This window comes from Salvia hispanica, chromosome 4, assembly GCF_029641045.1.
Source record: "Salvia hispanica isolate PSC_SH4W2 chromosome 4, Shi_PSC_v1, whole genome shotgun sequence".
In the NCBI taxonomy this organism is placed as follows: Eukaryota; Viridiplantae; Streptophyta; class Magnoliopsida; order Lamiales; family Lamiaceae; genus Salvia; species Salvia hispanica.
Genome location: NC_142695.1, coordinates 6,956,969 through 6,975,956, shown reverse-complemented (window position 1 = coordinate 6,975,956; position 18,988 = coordinate 6,956,969). Strand labels below are relative to the sequence as shown.

At 35.8% G+C, this 18,988-nt stretch overlaps 2 protein-coding genes across 7 annotated transcripts; one reads left to right on the top strand and one right to left on the bottom strand.

Annotated features, from left to right (window-relative positions):
• Positions 1 to 219: 219 nt before the first annotated feature.
• Positions 220 to 1,684, top strand: LOC125191730 (stemmadenine O-acetyltransferase-like). The gene is made up of 2 exons (XM_048089135.2): positions 220 to 800; positions 1,007 to 1,684. Exons 1-2 carry the CDS (start codon positions 234 to 236, stop codon positions 1,682 to 1,684), a joined length of 1,245 nt encoding a protein of 414 aa, XP_047945092.1. The 5' UTR covers positions 220 to 233.
• Positions 1,010 to 18,286, bottom strand: LOC125191728 (myosin-8-like). Of its 6 annotated transcripts, none has more exons than XM_089056356.1 (41): positions 17,826 to 18,286; positions 16,358 to 16,486; positions 15,489 to 15,632; positions 15,056 to 15,201; positions 14,800 to 14,959; positions 14,580 to 14,638; positions 14,329 to 14,488; positions 13,644 to 13,793; positions 13,436 to 13,572; positions 13,221 to 13,367; positions 13,039 to 13,140; positions 12,654 to 12,711; positions 12,436 to 12,537; positions 11,942 to 11,979; positions 11,736 to 11,862; positions 11,456 to 11,626; positions 11,248 to 11,379; positions 10,969 to 11,078; positions 10,410 to 10,470; positions 9,753 to 9,930; positions 9,449 to 9,654; positions 8,799 to 8,918; positions 8,196 to 8,294; positions 7,753 to 8,094; positions 7,541 to 7,659; positions 7,232 to 7,343; positions 7,135 to 7,155; positions 6,964 to 7,026; positions 6,171 to 6,341; positions 5,587 to 5,724; positions 5,295 to 5,483; positions 4,550 to 4,657; positions 4,410 to 4,480; positions 4,230 to 4,326; positions 3,625 to 3,681; positions 3,358 to 3,414; positions 3,013 to 3,090; positions 2,821 to 2,903; positions 2,636 to 2,745; positions 2,037 to 2,133; positions 1,012 to 1,912 (listed from the first exon to the last, which is right to left on the bottom strand). In XM_089056356.1, the coding sequence occupies exons 1-40, from the start codon at positions 17,826 to 17,828 to the stop codon at positions 2,039 to 2,041; spliced, it is 4,650 nt and encodes a 1,549-aa protein (XP_088912482.1). In that variant the 5' UTR covers positions 17,829 to 18,286; the 3' UTR covers positions 1,012 to 1,912; positions 2,037 to 2,038. The 6 variants fall into 6 exon arrangements, 5 of the variants coding, with proteins under 5 accessions (XP_088912485.1, XP_088912482.1, XP_047945089.2 ...); XM_048089132.2 differs by having other exon boundaries at positions 2,037 to 2,069; XM_089056359.1 differs by lacking the exon at positions 6,171 to 6,341 and having other exon boundaries at positions 1,010 to 1,912.
• Positions 18,287 to 18,988: the final 702 nt, after the last annotated feature.

Genomic DNA, 18,988 nt, shown 5'->3' with positions numbered 1-18,988 from the left:
TTAAATTTGTATAGTTGACATTTTCCAAATATATTCTTCCATGTGTATAATATTCAGAACAGTTCATGTGTGGCAGCCGACTTACTATCACGTTCAGTTTTTCAATATGACAAGTTAGATGCATTTGATCATGAGCTTCTCACTACATATATAACGATTTAGTGCTGTGTATATTGGGATGACATACAAGATACAAACCAAAAACCAACAAAAATAAATTTTGAGCAGCAAATATGGTTATAGAAAGAAAGGTAATTTCAATGGAAATCATAAAGCCATCTTCTCCAACCCCTAAATCCATGCAAAAATACCAATTTTCATTTATCGATCAAAATACAGTTCTATCATTCATTCCCGCCGTCTTCTTCTACCCTTCAAACCCCACAATTCCCAACTCGGAAAAATCAAAGCTGCTGAAGAAATCCCTATCGAGTGTCCTCTCCATATACCACCCGCTCGCCGGCCGCCGCGTGGACAACCTCTACGTCGACTGCAACGACGCCGGCGCACCCTTCTCCGAAGCCGAAGCAGACTGCGATCTCTCGCCAGCTGTCGCCAATCCAGACCCTAAAAATTTGAAGAAATTTCTACCCCACGAGACGGAGGAGTTCCATGATCTTTGCATGGCTGTTCACGCCACCTATTTCCGCTGTGGCGGCCTCGCCATCGGGATCCTCCTCTCGCATAAGGTCGCCGACGCATCATCTTACCTCTTGTTCCTCAAAACCTGGTCTGCCGTCGCAAGAAACGACGGGGGCGTGCCGTTGCCCAAGTTTCAGCTTGCCGCCTATGCTCCACAGGTATTCTCAATAAAATAATTTTGGATCGTTTAGAATATGGATACTCGTAAAAGCTTATCTATATTTTAAGAAAAGTTTTAATGGCACGACTCATAAAAGAAACATTTCGTTTTTAATGGGACTGGGGGAATATTTAGATATTAATTATATCATCTAGTTCAATTCGATCCCACGATTATTAATTTCTGGATCTGCCATTGTCACAGCTGGACATCCTCAACTGTCAACCTCCGCCGGGATTAGTGGAGGGAGATGTCGCCACAACAATCCTCACGTTCGCAGCGGCGGAGATCGCCGCTCTCCAGGAGAGATACAACGCCCCGGGCCGTCGACGTCCGAGCCGGGTGGAGGCGCTCTCGGCTTTTATATGGACACGCTTCGTGTCCGCAACGGGCGCTGTATCCGACCCTGATCAGATCTGCATTGTGTATAATGCGATAAACCTACGAAGCCGGGCCGACCCGCCTGTGTCGGAGCACCAGTTCGGTAACTTCATTGCGCCTTCGACGGCGTTGGTGAGGGCGGGGGACGGTGGCTCGGAGGTTGTGAGGAAGGTGCGGGAAGCCTCCGAGATGATCAACGCGGGCTACGTGGCGGGGCTGAAGAAGAGGGAGTTGCAATTGGAAGAGCTGATGGGTCATGTTCGAGCCAGTGAAGGCGTGATGGTTAAAATGTTCTTCTCGAGTCTATGTGGATTTCCTTTGAGCCAAGTGGATTTCGGGTGGGGCAGACCGGCCCGGTTGGGGTCCATCGGGTTGCCCTTTCAGAATTTGGTGCATTTTATGGATACAAATGGTGGGGATGGGATAGAGGCGTTAATTCATTTGAGCATACAAGATATGGAGAAATTCCAAGCTCATTTATCACTCAATAGTAAATTGTAATGGAAATTATTCTACTTGTTAGATTGATGCTGCTCTATATCCTATCATTCACCAGCAAATTGTTGGGTCAGCTACTGTGGTACATTATTTTAATGGATTAGGATGGTTCTTAGCTCTCAATCATATCATAGATATTGAAATTTGATGAAATAAAGTGAAACAACAAGACAACTTTGATGGCTATGATATAACCTTGGAATGTAATACTTGTTGCAACATGTACAAAACCTGTAGACAGATATCAATTGCAGTGAATTTAGAAAAAAATAAACAAGAAGAATGGGTACATAGTAAGCACTAAGCAGCATTATCTGCTTTTGGAGGTGTAGAATGCAAGAGAAACATAACATACCTCTATGGTAATGGGAGCTCCAAGTTCACCTTCCTGGCAAGGAAAATTGATGTCAGCAGATGAGCATCCTCCCACCAGTCGTCTGCTTGGTCTCGACCTGACCAAACAGATGATATGCACAATTCTAACAAGCACACCTTATGTCTAGAACCAAGAATCAATTTAAATCTGTACGCTACAAGTTTGACTACACATTTGTAGCATTCTCATGCCATTAGCATAAGAACGGCACGAGAGTATAAGGATTCAATCATCAACCTTTTTTCACTATTGAACTAAAAACATGTTCATGTATACAACTGGAATTTGGGAGGGAGGCTCTAAGACTATTTCTGCCTGTAGTTTCTAGAAAGGTCTATGACCAAAATATAATCCCCAAGGTACAAAAAAAGAACTAGCTAAGTGGAAAAGAACTCATCACTTCCCCTATATCTTACTCTACCTAAGAATTCTACAAATTCTACACAACAATCTAGTTGGGGAGGTGATGAGACAACTACTCAAGTTACAAAAAAGAATCAAGTTGGTATACATCATGGTATCAACAAAGTGTATGATATAATGCAGGTTGGTGCTGAGCGGAAAATTACAGCCTTAACCTTGTAAGAATTCGAAGGAAGGATTTTCAAGAAGTTCTTCTGGAGGTTTTACACCTTTGAAATCTCCATCATGAAGAGAGTTGCTAAGGTCTTCAACTGGCAAAGGAATGCTGCAGTAGACAAAGGATAATTTATAGCTTTATTTGGACAAGATATTTGAGAAGAGCCTTTAGCTCATGAAATACCTGGAGTTATCATCTAACACATATGAGCTGCTATCAGGATCATTAGAGTCCTCCGATGCAAGTATCTTCAGGTTAGAAATCACCTGTTACCACTTACAAAGTAAGATATCAAGAAGCCTTATCGGCCATAATGTTGGCTTAAGTTTTCATTGTTGTAGTAGTAAAGTAACTTAACAAGGACACACAACTTACTTCTGGAGGTACATTATCTGAACCATTATCATCCCCAAAAAGAATACATATTCTATAAAGCTGCTGACTGCTAAGTATCTGTTAACAAACAATGTTTCATACATAAATTGAACTTCTCAATTAAAGGCTAAAAAAGTCACATTACCAAAACAACATATACAATGAGTAAGAGCTCATCTACACACAGTCACACACTCCATTTCTTTTCTATCCTTCAATTTTTTTAAACCAATCTTGGTTTGTCTAAAAGGCACACATCCACTAATAAATCCAAACAAAGAAGAATACACAGACTCACACACATACATATATAAGGAAGAAAGAGACACATGGAAATAAACTTACAGGGCAAAGTTCAGTTGTAAGATCATCATAGGTTAGTTCCGATTTTTGTTGCATTATCTGCACATGTGGTATGTATTTAGCATAACATCTAATAAATTAGCACTGCTCTCCATGCCTCCAGTGTAGTATGCACTTGAATCAGAGCGACTGTATTCATTATTTTGATTGGAGAATACATGACATAGTATTCCCAAAATATGAAGATACGTCCATGATTACTACAAATGGATACCAAAATCTGTATCAGGAGTTTGCTTAGGAACATACCAAAAGCCTTACAGCCTGCTGCACATATTTTAGTTCATCAAATGATGAGCCTGCATACTGTAATACAAACAGACAACACTCAGTCTACACTTAACCGCATTATTAATTAAGGGTCGCAGTATGATAGCAATATATAACGACTACAAGCATCTAGCAGCTTAGGCTAAACTAAGGGTGTAACAGATTCGAGATGAGTAGTATAAACTCAGGCTTGACTCATTGAGCTCGAGCTTTATATCTCAAACACTTGGAGCCTAATGAATTTTCTAAAATTTATATCTTTATATATTTTTTCTTAAAGTAATCTTATCATAAGAAATACAGTTCACTAGAAGTTTAATATACTTTTCACGAATTAAAGTATATAGATAGCAAGTTAATACTTTCATATCCCAATGTAGCTACTTAATGAGCTTGCGCATGAACTAATGAGCCCAGCAGTGTCACTGTAAAGCTGAAGCTTGATGATTTTTAGTTAAGGAGCTTCAACACATTTGACCAGCTTTTATGGAGTGAAAATCCGAGTAGCTTAGCCCATTTACAGTCCAGTGCTAAATAAATATAGCAGTGTCGATGAATAACTCAACCAGCAGAAAGGTTCATACCTCGTGTGTGTCCCCGTACCAAAGTTGTAATTCAGTTAACCCTGTCTTTACATATTCCCCACTGTTGAACGTGCAACACTCTTTTTGGAGAAGAAGGCTGAAGAAATTTAAACCAGATTACAAGTATTGTGTTGCAGCATATTCAGAAAAGAAGAATGCAAATGATGGCATAGGAGATACCTGTTAAAGAGCTGAACATTTATATAAGAGAAAAGCTGCTCGAAGATTTTCTGGACAAGAACTGGAGGAACCTGAAGCATTGACTTCAATAAGATAGGAACCAGACTTATACAGGTAAATACGTAGGTGGTTTTACATACGAAATTATCTTTCAGTGTACTTAGAAGCCTGTTTAAGCAATCAATGACGCTTTGCCAGTTCTTAGTAGCACTTTCACCAGACGATTGAGTTGAGGACTTTTTGAGTGCCTGAAGATCAACATTCAAAATCAGATTCTGCACTAGAAGTGTCAAGGAGATGAAAAGAAGCCAACTCAACAATTTAGAAAAAGGAAATTTTCATTAATATTATACTCCCTCCGTCCCCGATTAAGAGTCACATTTTGACCGGACACGGGTTTTAAGAAATGTAAAGAAAAGTTGGTTGAAAAAAGTTAGTGGAATGTGGGACCCATTTTTTTATATTGGTTTTATAATAAATGTGTGTGAATTGAGTTAGTGGAATGTGGGACCTACTTACTATTTATGGTAAAAATGAAGTGTGACTCTTAATTGGGGACGGATCGAAATGGAAAAGTGTGACTCTGATTCGGGGACGGAGGAAGTACTAATTTTTAGTGAATTTATACTGCAATCTGTTTCATAACATGCTGATAGCAATCATATATCTACTGACTCTTCAAAATGCAATTTCACATTTCAACTCAGAGAACATGGAACATGAAATTGAAAAAAGAGCACAAATATAAATCAATCATTCCAGAAGTAATATAGCGTGAAAATAAACGTAAAACTCGAAGAAAGAATGAAGGAATATCAAAGCCAATTAAGACTAATCGCATAATTGTTGGAAGATAAAAGAATTCCAAATAAATTAAAATTCTACCTCAATACATGAAGAAAGAACAGGTGACAATTCCTTCTTTGCATTGTCTCGAATAATACTATAAATCTTCTCAATATAAGCCGTAAGCTGCTCCTTGAAAAGCAAAGCTGGATACTTGGCTTCAACCTGTTTTATTCCATCAACACCGCCTATAGAAATGTCGGCAAAGGATGGGGATGCCCGAAAAGTCTGGACATAAATATTTACGAAGATTTATATCAGAAGCCCTTAAAAAATCTACGAAATCATCTTTCAGTTACAACTCTATCAACATGATAAAGGATAATCATACTTGAGCCATCCTTCCGAAAAACGAGGTGGGCGGAGGAGGTTGAGATGAAGATGCAGATTTAAGGGTTCGTTGGAGTAAAAAAAGTAGTGTAGATGTGTTGCAAAGCCAGTAAGCCATACGATCATTGTTTGCCTCATCCTAAAACAAAATGACCCATTTGAGCAGATTAGGTGTCAAGAAATAAAGATGTTAGTCACTGGAAATTGGCAAATTGGAATCAAACAATTATATTGCAGGTTTTCCACTACATTGGTTGCAGAATATGGAGATAATATTGATTTCGATACCTCGGGACATCACACTAAAATAAGTAAAACTAGAAAGATATCTAAATACCATGATTTTCTACTCATTATTTGTAGAAAGACAATTACTGCATCAAATCTTAATCGTCAAATCCGGTAAGTCTCTCACAAGTTTCGTGTCATTGAGACCCCTCTGAATATTAATGTACTGAAACATTTATTTCTCCTAAAGATAAATGTATCCCTAAAGTCATACAAAAAAAAAACTTTGAAAATAGAGATATGAGCCCATGACAGATATGTGCGAATGCGTAGAAAAAAAGTACTATTAAACATCACCTCTAATGCTGAACCAATGATATGAATAAGCATATCAAAAACGTTAGTTCTTTCGGCTTCAAAAGATTTCCAGTTTAACAGGCATTTGTAAATTGTAAGTGCAGCAACTGGTTTTCCTTCACTGAAACCAACATCTTTTTTGATGCACGTAATAAGAGTATCTACTAACTCCTGGAACCACCAAACAAAAATATCATTCATTTTTTGTAAATATAGCTGGAACAAATGCAAGACAAAAGCATCACTTTCAAAATATTTGTGTACTCAGAAAGGAGTACAAGTTACAGGATCTATCTGAAACTGCAAATGAGAAATGCAAGGAAACTCATAAATAAAGGAAAAAAAAACTGTTTCCATTTTTATTTTACATTTTACCTATCAATTTTAGGTATTTAGCTGTACTTAATGATTCGTCTTAGTTTTCCATGTTCCAGTCGATGTTAAGAGAATAAAATTAACAGTAAGAGATTCAGTACCAAATCAAAAGCCGCCATTGACAGTGTTTGCATATTAGGTAATAATTTAATCTTCAGAAGCCTAATGCGTAAAAGGTACCCAATTTGTATGATTATAATATCTATGAGGTGTTCAGTATACTGGACCAGGACAATACTCTTTACGAACTGTAACATCATGCTATGCCAATACTAACTTTCCACATGAACTGAGTCAATACAGCAAAGGTTCATATTAAAAACCATGAGTCATATAGGTCAGCTATCATTCTTGAGACAGTAAAATATGGCACTGGTATAAAAATATGCTAAACTTAAATTTTATAGAAATAACTCACTCGTTGCCTTTCAATGTTAGATTCAGTACCAAATCTTTTACTGGATCCTGCGCTCAAAAGTTCCTGCATGGCAGCTTACAAGCACAATCAGAATGATAGAGAATGCATATGTTTATGTGCTTAATAAATCACAAGAATAAGCATCGAACCACGATTTCATATTGCACTTACTTTCTGACCATTCTGCCCCTCCTGCATATCAAGGGGATAAAAGGAATAAGCACTAGATACCGAAACAATACTAAGTACAACTGAGCTTAATACTAACATTATTAGTTGGAGGTAAATGTCCAGATAGTTTCCCTGAAGGATTATTCATTAAAGCCTGTCGACGGAGAACTTGATCTGCTGTCTCCATGTCAGAGATTTTCTCTTCAAGCCTAAAAATTTAGAAGATTACTGAATATACCATGAGGCCAGATATATACGATTTCTTAGTTTCATTAGAAAATATTCACCTCCTGAGAAATAACCAATATTATCTCTTTTTAAGGACTTGAAAAGAATAGGTACAGGTGAACAAATGAACTAATTATGTGATAGTAGACAAGTGGTGAAAATATAAATGTAATTCAACCTTTGCATATCTGTCTTCAGCTTAATTATCTTTATCTCTGCCTCCATAGCTAGCTTGTTCAACTCCTCATATTTCTTCCCTTCTTCATCTACTTTCTTTTCCAGAGAACTCACTAAACTCTGAACCGACCATTCAGAATTTATAACAGCCTATCATGAGTTACGAAACATATATTTCACCAAGAGATGGTTAAAGCAGACCTAAAATGTTACCTTCAGCTTTTCATTTTCAGATGTTAATTTACGGACTAGTTCAGTATCTATTACTAAGCCCTCTTTTGTAGGAGGACCTTGCTCGGATATTTCTGAGAAAACTTGCTGGGATACTGCTGGAGGGACTGGCTCAGATACTGCTGGAGGGACTGGCTCAGATACTGCTGGAGGGACTGGCTCAGATACTGCTGGAGAGACTGGCTCAGATACTGCTGTAGGAACTTGCTCGAAAACCTTCTTTAGAGCTTCAGAATTGCTGGTATCTTGCAACTGCAGCCTTATTTCCTCCAAAGCAGATAGTAATTTTGCAATTTCACGATTCTTGGCTTCCTCTATATCATGCTAGTCAACATAAATTTTAATTAATTGAATATGGAAAAATATCCGTCTTCTTCACATATCATATGAAAGTAACTGCTGAATGGCAAGAGACAATGTATTACTCGCTGGCGCTTCTCCAATTCCAGCTGCAAAGTCAGTTCTTCAACTTTCTTTTCCAGCTTTTCTTTGGCTTCTTGGAGTGCACCAGTTTCCTTTGCAGCCTGAGGCAGATGCCAAGGATAGAGTCACTTGAATTTTATTTTTTATCTTCATAATGTCATAAGTAGTCAATGGTAAGGGAACTCAATATGTATCAAACCAGCAATATTAGTGGTAAATGTCGTCTACTATGTTTTCAGTTGATTGCTGATGTGTTATAATTTTATGTTTCAAATAAAGGATTCATTTATTCCGAATTATCCAGTCAATAAAGAAGATGTACTGTGGTAAATGAGTGAGGACTCAATTGCAAAGGGAAAAAAATAGGAGTAGTGAATAAATTGTCCATTAATTGCCTACATCTTCCCAAAAGAAACTAATTTAGGATTTAAACTTGGAGAGAAAGCTATCAGCTGAAGACTTTATGAAAACATCAACAAAATTTCCCGGTTTTCAACTAATAGCAGTTGTGCATGATAGAACATCGGCAGCTCGCTGGAGTAACTAAAAAGTATGTCTGCTTTCTTTGCTACTATATTTTATGGGTGGAGTTGTAGAGAACTCACCATTTTAAGTAGCCGTAGTTCTTTGCGAGCTTTAATTACTCTACAAGCGCATTGCATAGAAATTGATGCCCCCCTCAAGCGTAAGAAATGATGGCTGGCCAAGTATCCTCGGCAATGTCTCTGCTTAAACAGAAAAAAAAACCATAATGCCTAAGAGTGAATAGCCAACTATCTATATTTGTTTGTGGATTGATAGAAAATGCACATAATGCTCATCCTAGAAGGTAGGCCATGTCAAAAAAAAAAAAAAAAAGTAAACAAGCACAATTTTTGTAAGAAACTAGAGACTGCAAAGTTAGCCAAGAATTGGATTATTATCAACTTTCAGGGGCAAATACTGATATGCTCATTCCAAGGCCAATCCAGTTTATCTTTTACTAAGAAAACTCTACACATCTAAGCAACATAATTGAATCTGCTCACTTGGTCATAGCAACAAATGCATTTTCGTAGTGAAGGTGATGAGAATTACATGGAGTCATTAACTACTCGACATCAATGGACTTCTAGAACTAAGTTCACCTTATGCACGCAGTTCAAAGTTTTCTGCATACTTGTGTGTCTGCTAAATTTAAGACATAAAGGTGAAAATTTCCGGATCAGTATCTACAATTTGAGGTCAACTATTTCTATGAGTTAGAAAGTATTACCTGGATGAGAATAGCTGCTGTGTTTCTCCTTCTAAATATAAGTTCATTGCGAGCAACCATTGCTCTAAGTCCAGCTTGAATAACAATTGCAGAAGTCAATAAAATTGTGTAAGTTTTCCTAAAAAGAAACATCCTTCCAGATTTCTGGATGGTTGTAGCAGCAGCCTTTCTCTTCTTATGCTCATAAATGCACCGTACAACTTGCCCTGATATTGTGATATATAAGTAATTTGTTAAAGGAAATAGCATGAGCACTAGGAACACAGATAACAATGATAAAAAATTCTTTGAACATTAATAATACCTCTGCTTAGTGCTTGAATTTGTATAGCTGCCATGCGTAACACAAGGAAATTTTTACGCGCAAAGAATGAACGGAATTTATTCTGGACTACACTGGCAGATATCCCGAGAACCTGATTACGGACAGAATCTAGTTCTGCCATCTGACCAGCTCTGAGAAACACTTTAGTTTTGCCAATCTGGAAAACAATATGTGAAAGAAAAGTGTATCATTGCTGTTTTACTTCACACATTTATAATTATCCGATTTGAAGTAAACTTGACAGCCTTCATAGAGGATTTCCCATCTATTGAAGAATGATTCAAGAATAATCTACTTTATTAAGGTGAGAGAAGAGAAGAGTCGGAACAGTATTAGCACAATTATGGTGCGGAACAAATTGCTATAAATCATGGCAAGAGTTTCATTCCCTTGAGAGGATTGAGAAGAATAATTGAGATTGTTTCTTTTTCAACATAATACAGACAAACACTGCTAACATGGAAGATATAAACATTTAAATGCTATATGATGAGTTAGATCAAATTTAAACTTTATCGTCCATCAGTAAACCGTGCAACTAATCCTGACAGAGTTGGCTAGTCTTTGCACACAAACATACATGAAATATATACAAATATACATATGAAATATGAAAAATGCACACAGTAAGAGTACCTGATAACCTTTAAGGTTAGCTTTCTGCAAAAGCATTTTACAACCAGCAATTTCATCACAACTATCAAAAGTGCAAAGTGTTAGAAATATCGTCGAAAGGTGATGCTAAAATGAGAAGTTTACAAGAAAGAAAAGGCATAAACACAAGCTAACAGATAGAATTTTCCTGTCAATCGTCATTGCACAAATGCCACGGCCAAATGGGATAAAGATGCTCACAACAATGTATCTATATCACAAGGAGAAAAACATAACCATACTTCTTTTATTGAATGGTGACTGAATAAAGGAAATTATGAATCTATTATGGCCATTTTATGATTATAGCTCCAAGCAACGTAATAAGAGATTAAAAAAACATGTATGTCTTCATACAAAAAAAAAAAAAATTAATCACAAATGAAGTTTTTTTTTTTCTATCCTGAAACGCTATTTAAATTACAATGAATGAGTTGGGTTTCGAGATAGATATTCCATTTGTATAGATTTTTGAAAATATTATTCTTTCATACTTCATCAAACAACTACTATCTTTTATCACCACAGTTGCTGAAGATACCTTCCATTTGATGCATTAGGCTCGAGAATTTTGAAACGATTTATAAATTCTTGAAAGGTCTTTCGAGTGGGATATCCAGCACAACTGATCCTGATTGCCTCCATAACACCCTAGAAACCAATAGCAATAAGTACTGATATCACAGTGATACCAAATACAAAAGGCCAAATCCATGAAAAAATATCACTTTTATGGTGAATTGATTATTATTGTGTTGATGAACTGATTTTTGTGTAAAGTCCCCACAAAGACAAAGAAGTAAAGCAAAATAGCTCTTACCCCACAACGGAGTTGCTGCAGAACATTACCATTCTCAAAGATTGAAGGCTTCAGAAGGTTATTAGGTTTTATACAGCGAACATAATGAGGTTCAGTCGCACTAAGAGTCTCAAGCAGAGATTGCAGTTGTTGCTGTATGACATAAAAGAAATGGGTGAAACTAGTTATACTGAAACAATGTAGCTCTGAATAAATTAAGTGTACAGACCTTGAATCGAGAACCAATTGATGAAAACTTTGATGATTTAGAAGAATCTTCTGGTAAAGGTGGGAAGAGGCTGGAGATGAAGGAGCAACTTGAAGCACTAAGGAGATTCTGATGCTCAAGAATAACGTAATCTTTGTTCTTATCCAGAAAAAGTTCTGTCTGGTAAGTGACCTAAAATCATTGGATGCTTTATCAAACACTCGAATGCAGACATATATTTAAAGTCATAAGCTTCAACTTCAGAAACTGTTCTTAGTTACATAAATTAACAATTGCATACATCACCCGCATAATGGCATATGGTGAAACCAGTGCGCGACAGCTTTGGCTTGGTGAAACGCTTGTGATCTTTGAATGTCTGGTACAGCTTCTCCGCAAATGTCTCATGTGTAGATCTTGGAAGAATACTACAACAAATTAAAAATTTATGAAATTAAAGATGCAATTAGATGAATATTCGGGAAACGAGAATCCTAGAGAGCATACCAAGCCTCATCAAGGAGAGCAATGATGCCACCTGGTTTCTGGGTAAAATTTTCAATAAAAAGTTGTATCAGAAAACAAGGGAATTATGTAAATATTTTTGGAAATATCTGTACGTTAAGCATTCATTAGCCTCCTTTGTATCTTAACCAAAACTTACGAGAACAAAGTAAATGCATGGATCTAAGTGACTGCACAAAGACCCTAATATCGAAATAGAAATCATTTTACATGAAAATGTCAATTCAATGAATGCATGCCCATGTTGTATACATCCGCTCATCTTTAAAATTTTATGATGGTTTATAAAGGTTTTTGATAAATAATTTTCTTTTGACCACAATAATTTAATGAAAATGATGATCAACATCACAAAGCGTATGTATATAATTGGTTTATAATCAAAATAGATACACCTGCATAAGATGAATAAAAGTAAAATCATAGGGACCAAATATGATGAAAATAATTAAACTGCAAAAGGATAGATCACAAACCCTTTCAATAAGATCAAGAATATCTTGGTTATCGACGAACTCTATGTAACTCCAGTCGATCTCTTCTTTTGTATATTCTTCTTGTTCCATCTTGAAGACGTGCTGCCAGAAAAGTAATGTGTCGTCAGGACTTAAAAGTTTGATTTCTTGAATTTACCAACTTCGTGTTTCAATAACATTCCACAAATAGGACAAGATCATACAATATGTATGCTGACCTGATTGAAATGTTGCTGCAGTTTCTCATTAGTCAGGTTAATGCAAAATTGCTCAAAACTGCAAGAGAAGTATGAGAGCAAGAAACATAAACATCAAAAGGATATATAACATTGGGACTTAATGGGAAACTACAAATAATCATCAGACACTAACCAACAGAAACAAGATTTTGAAGGTAGTTGACATCGTAAAAGGCTTGCAGAAATAGACGAAAAAAATCACTTAGTTTTTTCATTTGTTCTTAGAAAAATCAGTTAATAAGACACTATAGTAATCACAAAGTAGAGCAATTATGTCCTTAAACTACCATAGTAGGGCTTCTTGCAGTAGTCTGCATTATATTAATTTTCATAATGTAGAGAACTAAGCATACCAGCTAAGCACCTGTTTGTCTTGAAACTCTCAAAGCCATAAATATCAAGCAGTCCAATCAAGAGTTTAGAAGTAGAATCTTGTCCAATAGAATGGTTGATCTTATCAACTAACCTGACCCAGAAAAAATCACAAGTTAGGAGACTTACACACAATCTCTAGATCTCGTAGTATAACAGTTTCCTATTACAAACCAGTCAAATAGTCTTGAATAGACAATTTTAGCCAAGGCATCTCTACTGACTGCTGCATCAGTCGCACTGAGGCTTTTTGTTATGGTCTCATCACGAGTAACCATAATACGTTTGCACAAGGAGTCTTCAAGACATTGTTCGTCACACCTAAATAGATTCATATAAACTTAAGTTAAATCTGGTGCAGAGAGGCTTATAATAAAAATAATACTTACATCAAAAGCTCTGCAACTGTTTTAAGATGGAATAGCGATTGATCATCCTTGGGATGTGAAGCATCACCATCACTTCCCTTCCCAAACTCAATATTTCCCATATGAAGAATTGCAGCCACAACTCGAAAAATCCCATCCTGCAAATGGAATGATTTCAAAAACCTGAAGAAGATTGTGCAATCGTAAGTACACTAAAATATTTACATACCTGCTCTTCGGGGCTGATTCCAACTATATCCATTGCCCTCCTTGTAGTAAGATACTCTTTGGAATCATCAACACCATCCAATTCATAGCAATTAGACTGGTTCAAATAACGGAAATCCCTTGGATTCCCCAGTTTGAATTTTTCAACATCCTGTTAGAAAGCACGAGAGATTGGTAGTCTAAAGAATGAAAAATAAGCAAAAATCAAAATAAAATGACAAAAATGTCGAACCACATCAGTGATGCCTAACAACGGGTGATTTTGCATATGTAAATTAGAGAATTTGGCTTTTTTATGCACATGGCCTTTGTTGGTGCATGAAAGATTCCTGCTAAAAACTGTTTAAGAGCAATTCAAAGAGCAAATAAAGCAAGAATAACTTTGATGTTGAAATATAACAATAGTTAATGATCTGATGAACAATATAATTAGACAGAACATGCAAACACCGTAAAACATTTTGCAGCACTGAATAGTAGCTGTGCTTCAGTTTTTTAAGTCAGAGGGCTTGAGATGTGACCAATCCAGATAAAGTGAAGAACAGTTGGCATGATACTAACAAGTCAAGATGGATCAGATGATATTTTCTATCCAGTAAAACTCTAGTATAATGCATACGAGATTAAGGACTTATTATATCAACTTTCATATTATTTGAAAACCATTGATCTGGAAAGCGTAATACCTTTGCTGGTGCAGCACAAAGCATATAGAAACAGTGATAGTTTCTTTCAGGATCTGAAACTTGGCAAACTCGTGATCTTTCCAGCAAATAAGTTCTGATAGCAGCTCCAGATATTCTGCCCCTATTATTGAACTGAATCTCCACAAATTTTCCAAAGCGACTGTGATCAAAGAGCAATTGAAGCAAAAGTTGATTGAATAGATTAAAAATGGAATTCATAAAGGTACTTTGCAGTCAAATTTTGAATTGACCTTGAATTGTTATTTCTCACTGTCTTTGCATTACCAAAAGCTTCAAGAACCGGACTTGACTGCAACATAAAAAGAGTTGATGCAGGGAAGCAAAGCACTAAGAGAAGTAAAAGAGCTATATTTTTCACTTTCTTTGATTGTCACAGATCACAATAAGAATCACATACAGAGTTTGACATTATTCTATTTGAATTCAAAATAATAAAATCAAGACACAGACCTCGAGTACTTGCTGCTCCACAGTCCGCTTCCCCTCAACCCCTACACTGCCCCCCATGTATGCAAGATAAGTCATTAGACTCTTAGTGCTTTCAGTTTTACCAGCTCCACTCTCCCCACTAACCAAGATTGCTTGACTTAAATCCTCTTTAATCATTTGCCTGCAATAGCATCAGAAGTGTGCTTGTTGGGAACAAGTTTCGAATGAATACCAGGCCTGTCAACATTCAATCTTGGAACAATAAAATATATATTGCCTGTAAGCATTGTCGGCAATAGCATAAGGGTGTGGGCTCAGCTCTCCAATCGCCATTCCTTTGTACTTCTCCATCATATTATCATTGTACAAATGGGGTAAGCGTTGAAAAGGATTCACAGCTATCAATATGTTACCTGTATAGGTCTACACAAAGCCACCTCTCTTTTAGTTTCCTGGTATGATATGAAAAATATTTATGAAACAGTCTAAAGTGAAATCTAACTATCTGATGCATATTAAAGAATGATAACAGCATGCATCTTTGTCACTTATGCCAGTAAAAATCAGAAGAAAAGTAGAGAATGACATGATAACAATGGTATAGTATATCAATGTGTGGGTCAAGAACGAAGCTGCAGGAAGATATGCCCAGTCATTTTTGTTTGCTTTTGGAACCTCTAGAATGTCATATCCATGAGAAATATACTTACATATATTTCATTAATATTATATCGGCATTTCAAATTGTACAAAACACCAGGTTCATGCAGGTAAGAAAGCTTTGTCATATCATCCACGCCCTCTGGCGCAGCCTCAAGATCTTGCGGATAAACATTTGCAGCATTAGCTACAGCCTGAAAGATAATGCAGAAGTTGATTTTCTCAAAGCAATTTTTCTTGATTTCTTGAAAGCAATTAGCTGCAGGACACTCTGTACGGAATTTTTTTTATCAAAGAATATAATTATGAATTTCGAACCAAATCAACTGGTGGATTCACAAAAAAAACATTATCGAAGTTGATTGTCTCAGTATAATGCAGAAATTATTGGGAAGCTAAGGCACCGACGTAAATGCCAATTAGTTTAGTGACAACATTTATCTATTTCTAAGAAAATAGATCTGCATATGAGACTTTGGTGTTAATATTATAGCAATATGATATGATAAGAATGAAGAAAGTTAAAAATGAAAATAGAAAATGGAGGAAGAATATTTTTAGGAAAAAGGCGAGAGTAAGAGACTTTAAATCCGAGGAAGAGAATATATTTGGTTATTCAACTAGCCTCCCGTGTGCTTAATTGTAATTCTTTTGCTGACAACTGTACTTTGAGTTCCAGGAAACAAAAAAAAAAAGAAGAAAAAAAAAAAAAGTTTCTTTGTATAGTTGCTTGCTCTGTTGAAAACAATATAATTTGAGTCCATTCTATGAGAAGCAAGCCTCATTTAAGGGAAATAAATTGAATCATATAGACAGCACATTTTCCTCGAATGTCTTGAGTGCATACTACCCATGCCAAGTAATAAGAAGGCCGTGAACTTTTGATTAAATTGCAGAGCACATCTCAAGATATACTTACTGTCTTTCCTGATGTACAATTTACTTTAATCTCTTCACCATTTACTTCGACAACTACCCCATCTAGCCAGGCTTCATCTAGATCCTCCACCCATACATGAGATCCAACTGCTATATTGGTTGCAACAGTCTGTATGATAAGTGAAGTTGACATTAGTTAAAAACTAAGAAATCGATAAATAATAACGTACAAATTGATAAACGTGTTCATTCATTAAACACAATGATTATTAGTGCTCGGCATCAAGACCTCATTCGCAAATCAAACAATTTCAGAAGCTAGGCATACATCTGGAAATATTAGTGTTAGTATATTGACTTGCAATTGATTACACGATAAAAGAAAATTACTAATGATCAAATCCCAAAGGACTCTTCTTTCTGTATTTCCTTGTAATATATGAGAATTTTCACTATATAGCTTTGTTACAAAACCCAGTCTAACATGATGTTTGAATCTACTCATCTTTCAAGTTTCAACTAAAATAATGTTAGGTGCCAACAATTAAAGCTTTATGTTTCACGAATTGCATGTTGCACACTCCTGACCAAAATTATTAACACTAAACATGTGTAGGCCGGAAACATTTCAAACTTCACTTTTACCTACTAAAACCTTAAAAGGCCATGTTGATCTACATTTGCTAATTAAGAGCATTAAGTTTTTATGTTATAAGGGATAGGTCATAGCCAAAGAGCACGAAGCCCTAGGCATGAAAAATCAGTAATTGTGCGTAGGGGCTGCTTTACTATTACTAATAGCTCTGCTTGTAACAATCTCTCAAACCTTCTCCTCAGGCTAACATAAGTGTAACAATACATAGTCCAATATAGTAAGAGTCCAAGTAATCTAGAATTTTGTAAAGAAGTACGACAATCTTAAATCAAACAACTAAATCATCATCTGTGCCATCAATTTCACTCAATATTTCAATTCATTTTGCTCATCTTTAAAGCCAGAATAGCATCTCGACTCTAGCATGTTAATTAATCCTTCCAAAGTGGAACAAAAGCTCTAAGAAGAGTTGGCCTCTGGCATCATGCTCTGCAACACCATTACAGAGTAGAGACTTTATTCTACATACTATAAACTAAGATTTCGACGTCTTATATTCCTTCTGGAGCATGTAGCCATAAATTGTGAAAACAAGCGATTTCAATAATAACGTTAGCTGTTAAAACTTTGCTATGATGAATGCATGCACATTTTATCATGCTCTGTTTTACAGGCACAGTAAAAGAACAGAGTTTCGAAAGGAAGGAAAAAGAAAACATTGGACCTAAAAAATCTGCTGAAAAACTTAAAAGTACCATTAGCAGAAATAACAAAATTTCAAGTAAGAATAATATTTGAGCAAAATTGAAGCCTCAAGCTCCCAAAAAATACTCCAAGCTCTAACCCTCAATTGATAGATTTTATGCAACAAAAAAATCGAACAAATAACAAAAGAGGAAAACGAAATGCATACCATTTCTGAAATTTAAAGCAGTCAGACCCCGAAATTTTTCTGTTCAAAATCCCAAAGCCGGAAACCCCATCAAAAATTTCTTCGAGCAATCCACGGTTATATATGTATATAATCGCAATGCTCTTCTCTGTGATAATCAATCTGTGATCATAACAAAATCCCCAAATTATATTGAGCTTTATAGGGCTTTACCAACAAAAGAGGGCGATTTATTTAGGTGTCAATCGAGGTCTTGTTCTCTCAGCGTTACACATATATATGTATATATATGTGTCTGTGTGCGTGTGTGATTACATGCAGATTGATAGAGAGGAAGAAGAAGGAAACAAAAATCTCAGTAGCTGTGCAACTAATTGTTCCTTTTTCTGTGGAAATAGAGATTGATTTCCTGTGTGATTTCTCCCCTTATTTTTCTTCGTGTGTCTCTCCCCTCTCTCAATCTCTCTCCCCCAATTTCTTTCATTTCTGTTAACGTAACCACAACCAGCTGAATACGTGAAACGGTGACATGGAGCTTATTTTGACATGCCGATTTTGCCCCTGACTGAATAATGCTCTATATTATTATTATTATTATTATTATTATTATTATTATTATTATTATTATTATTATTATTATTATTATTATTATTATTATTATTATTATTATTATTATTACTGCAGATATTTATTTAATTCATGGTTTGCATAAATGCCATAGGCTATATATATGCATAAGAATTGTTGTGTATCGTATTTGTGCGTCACACACATTGTTAGCTAGTTCAAAATTTAAATGAATGTTTAACTTCAAAGAACATTTAATAAAAAATGAACAAATACTATAAAATATATATGGAAAATGCGATATTTGAGTATAAGTCAATGTGAATAATATTACAAATATACTGCAAAAATAGTACTGTAACATCATGATACTCATAAATTGTAGGAGTATAAAAGTTCCATGCGTTTTTCATGAATTCTACGTTACGTTATCATAATTGTCCATGAGTATTGAGTAGTGTCACGAGTGTGAACTGTGAAGTAGCATGACTTTATTTATTACTTTGAGAAATTTTTCTATAGTATGAATTTGGTTTTGCTTGTACCTTACATTTCATTGGCTAAAAATTTATATTGGGACAAATTATTAAATATGTTTATTCTCACTAGGCAGGCAC

Coding starts and splice junctions, on each gene's coding strand:
- LOC125191730 (XM_048089135.2), top strand. CDS start 234: ATGGTTATAGAAAGAAAGGTAATTTCAATGGAAATCATAAAGCCATCT. Junction 801..1,006: donor TTGCCGCCTATGCTCCACAG/GTATTCTCAATA, acceptor CCATTGTCACAG/CTGGACATCCTCAACTGTCA.
- LOC125191728 (XM_089056356.1), bottom strand. Junction 15,202..15,488: donor ATAATATTAATGAAATATAT/GTAAGTATATTT, acceptor GGCTTTGTGTAG/ACCTATACAGGTAACATATT. Junction 7,156..7,231: donor ATTTACCTCCAACTAATAAT/GTTAGTATTAAG, acceptor CTTGATATGCAG/GAGGGGCAGAATGGTCAGAA.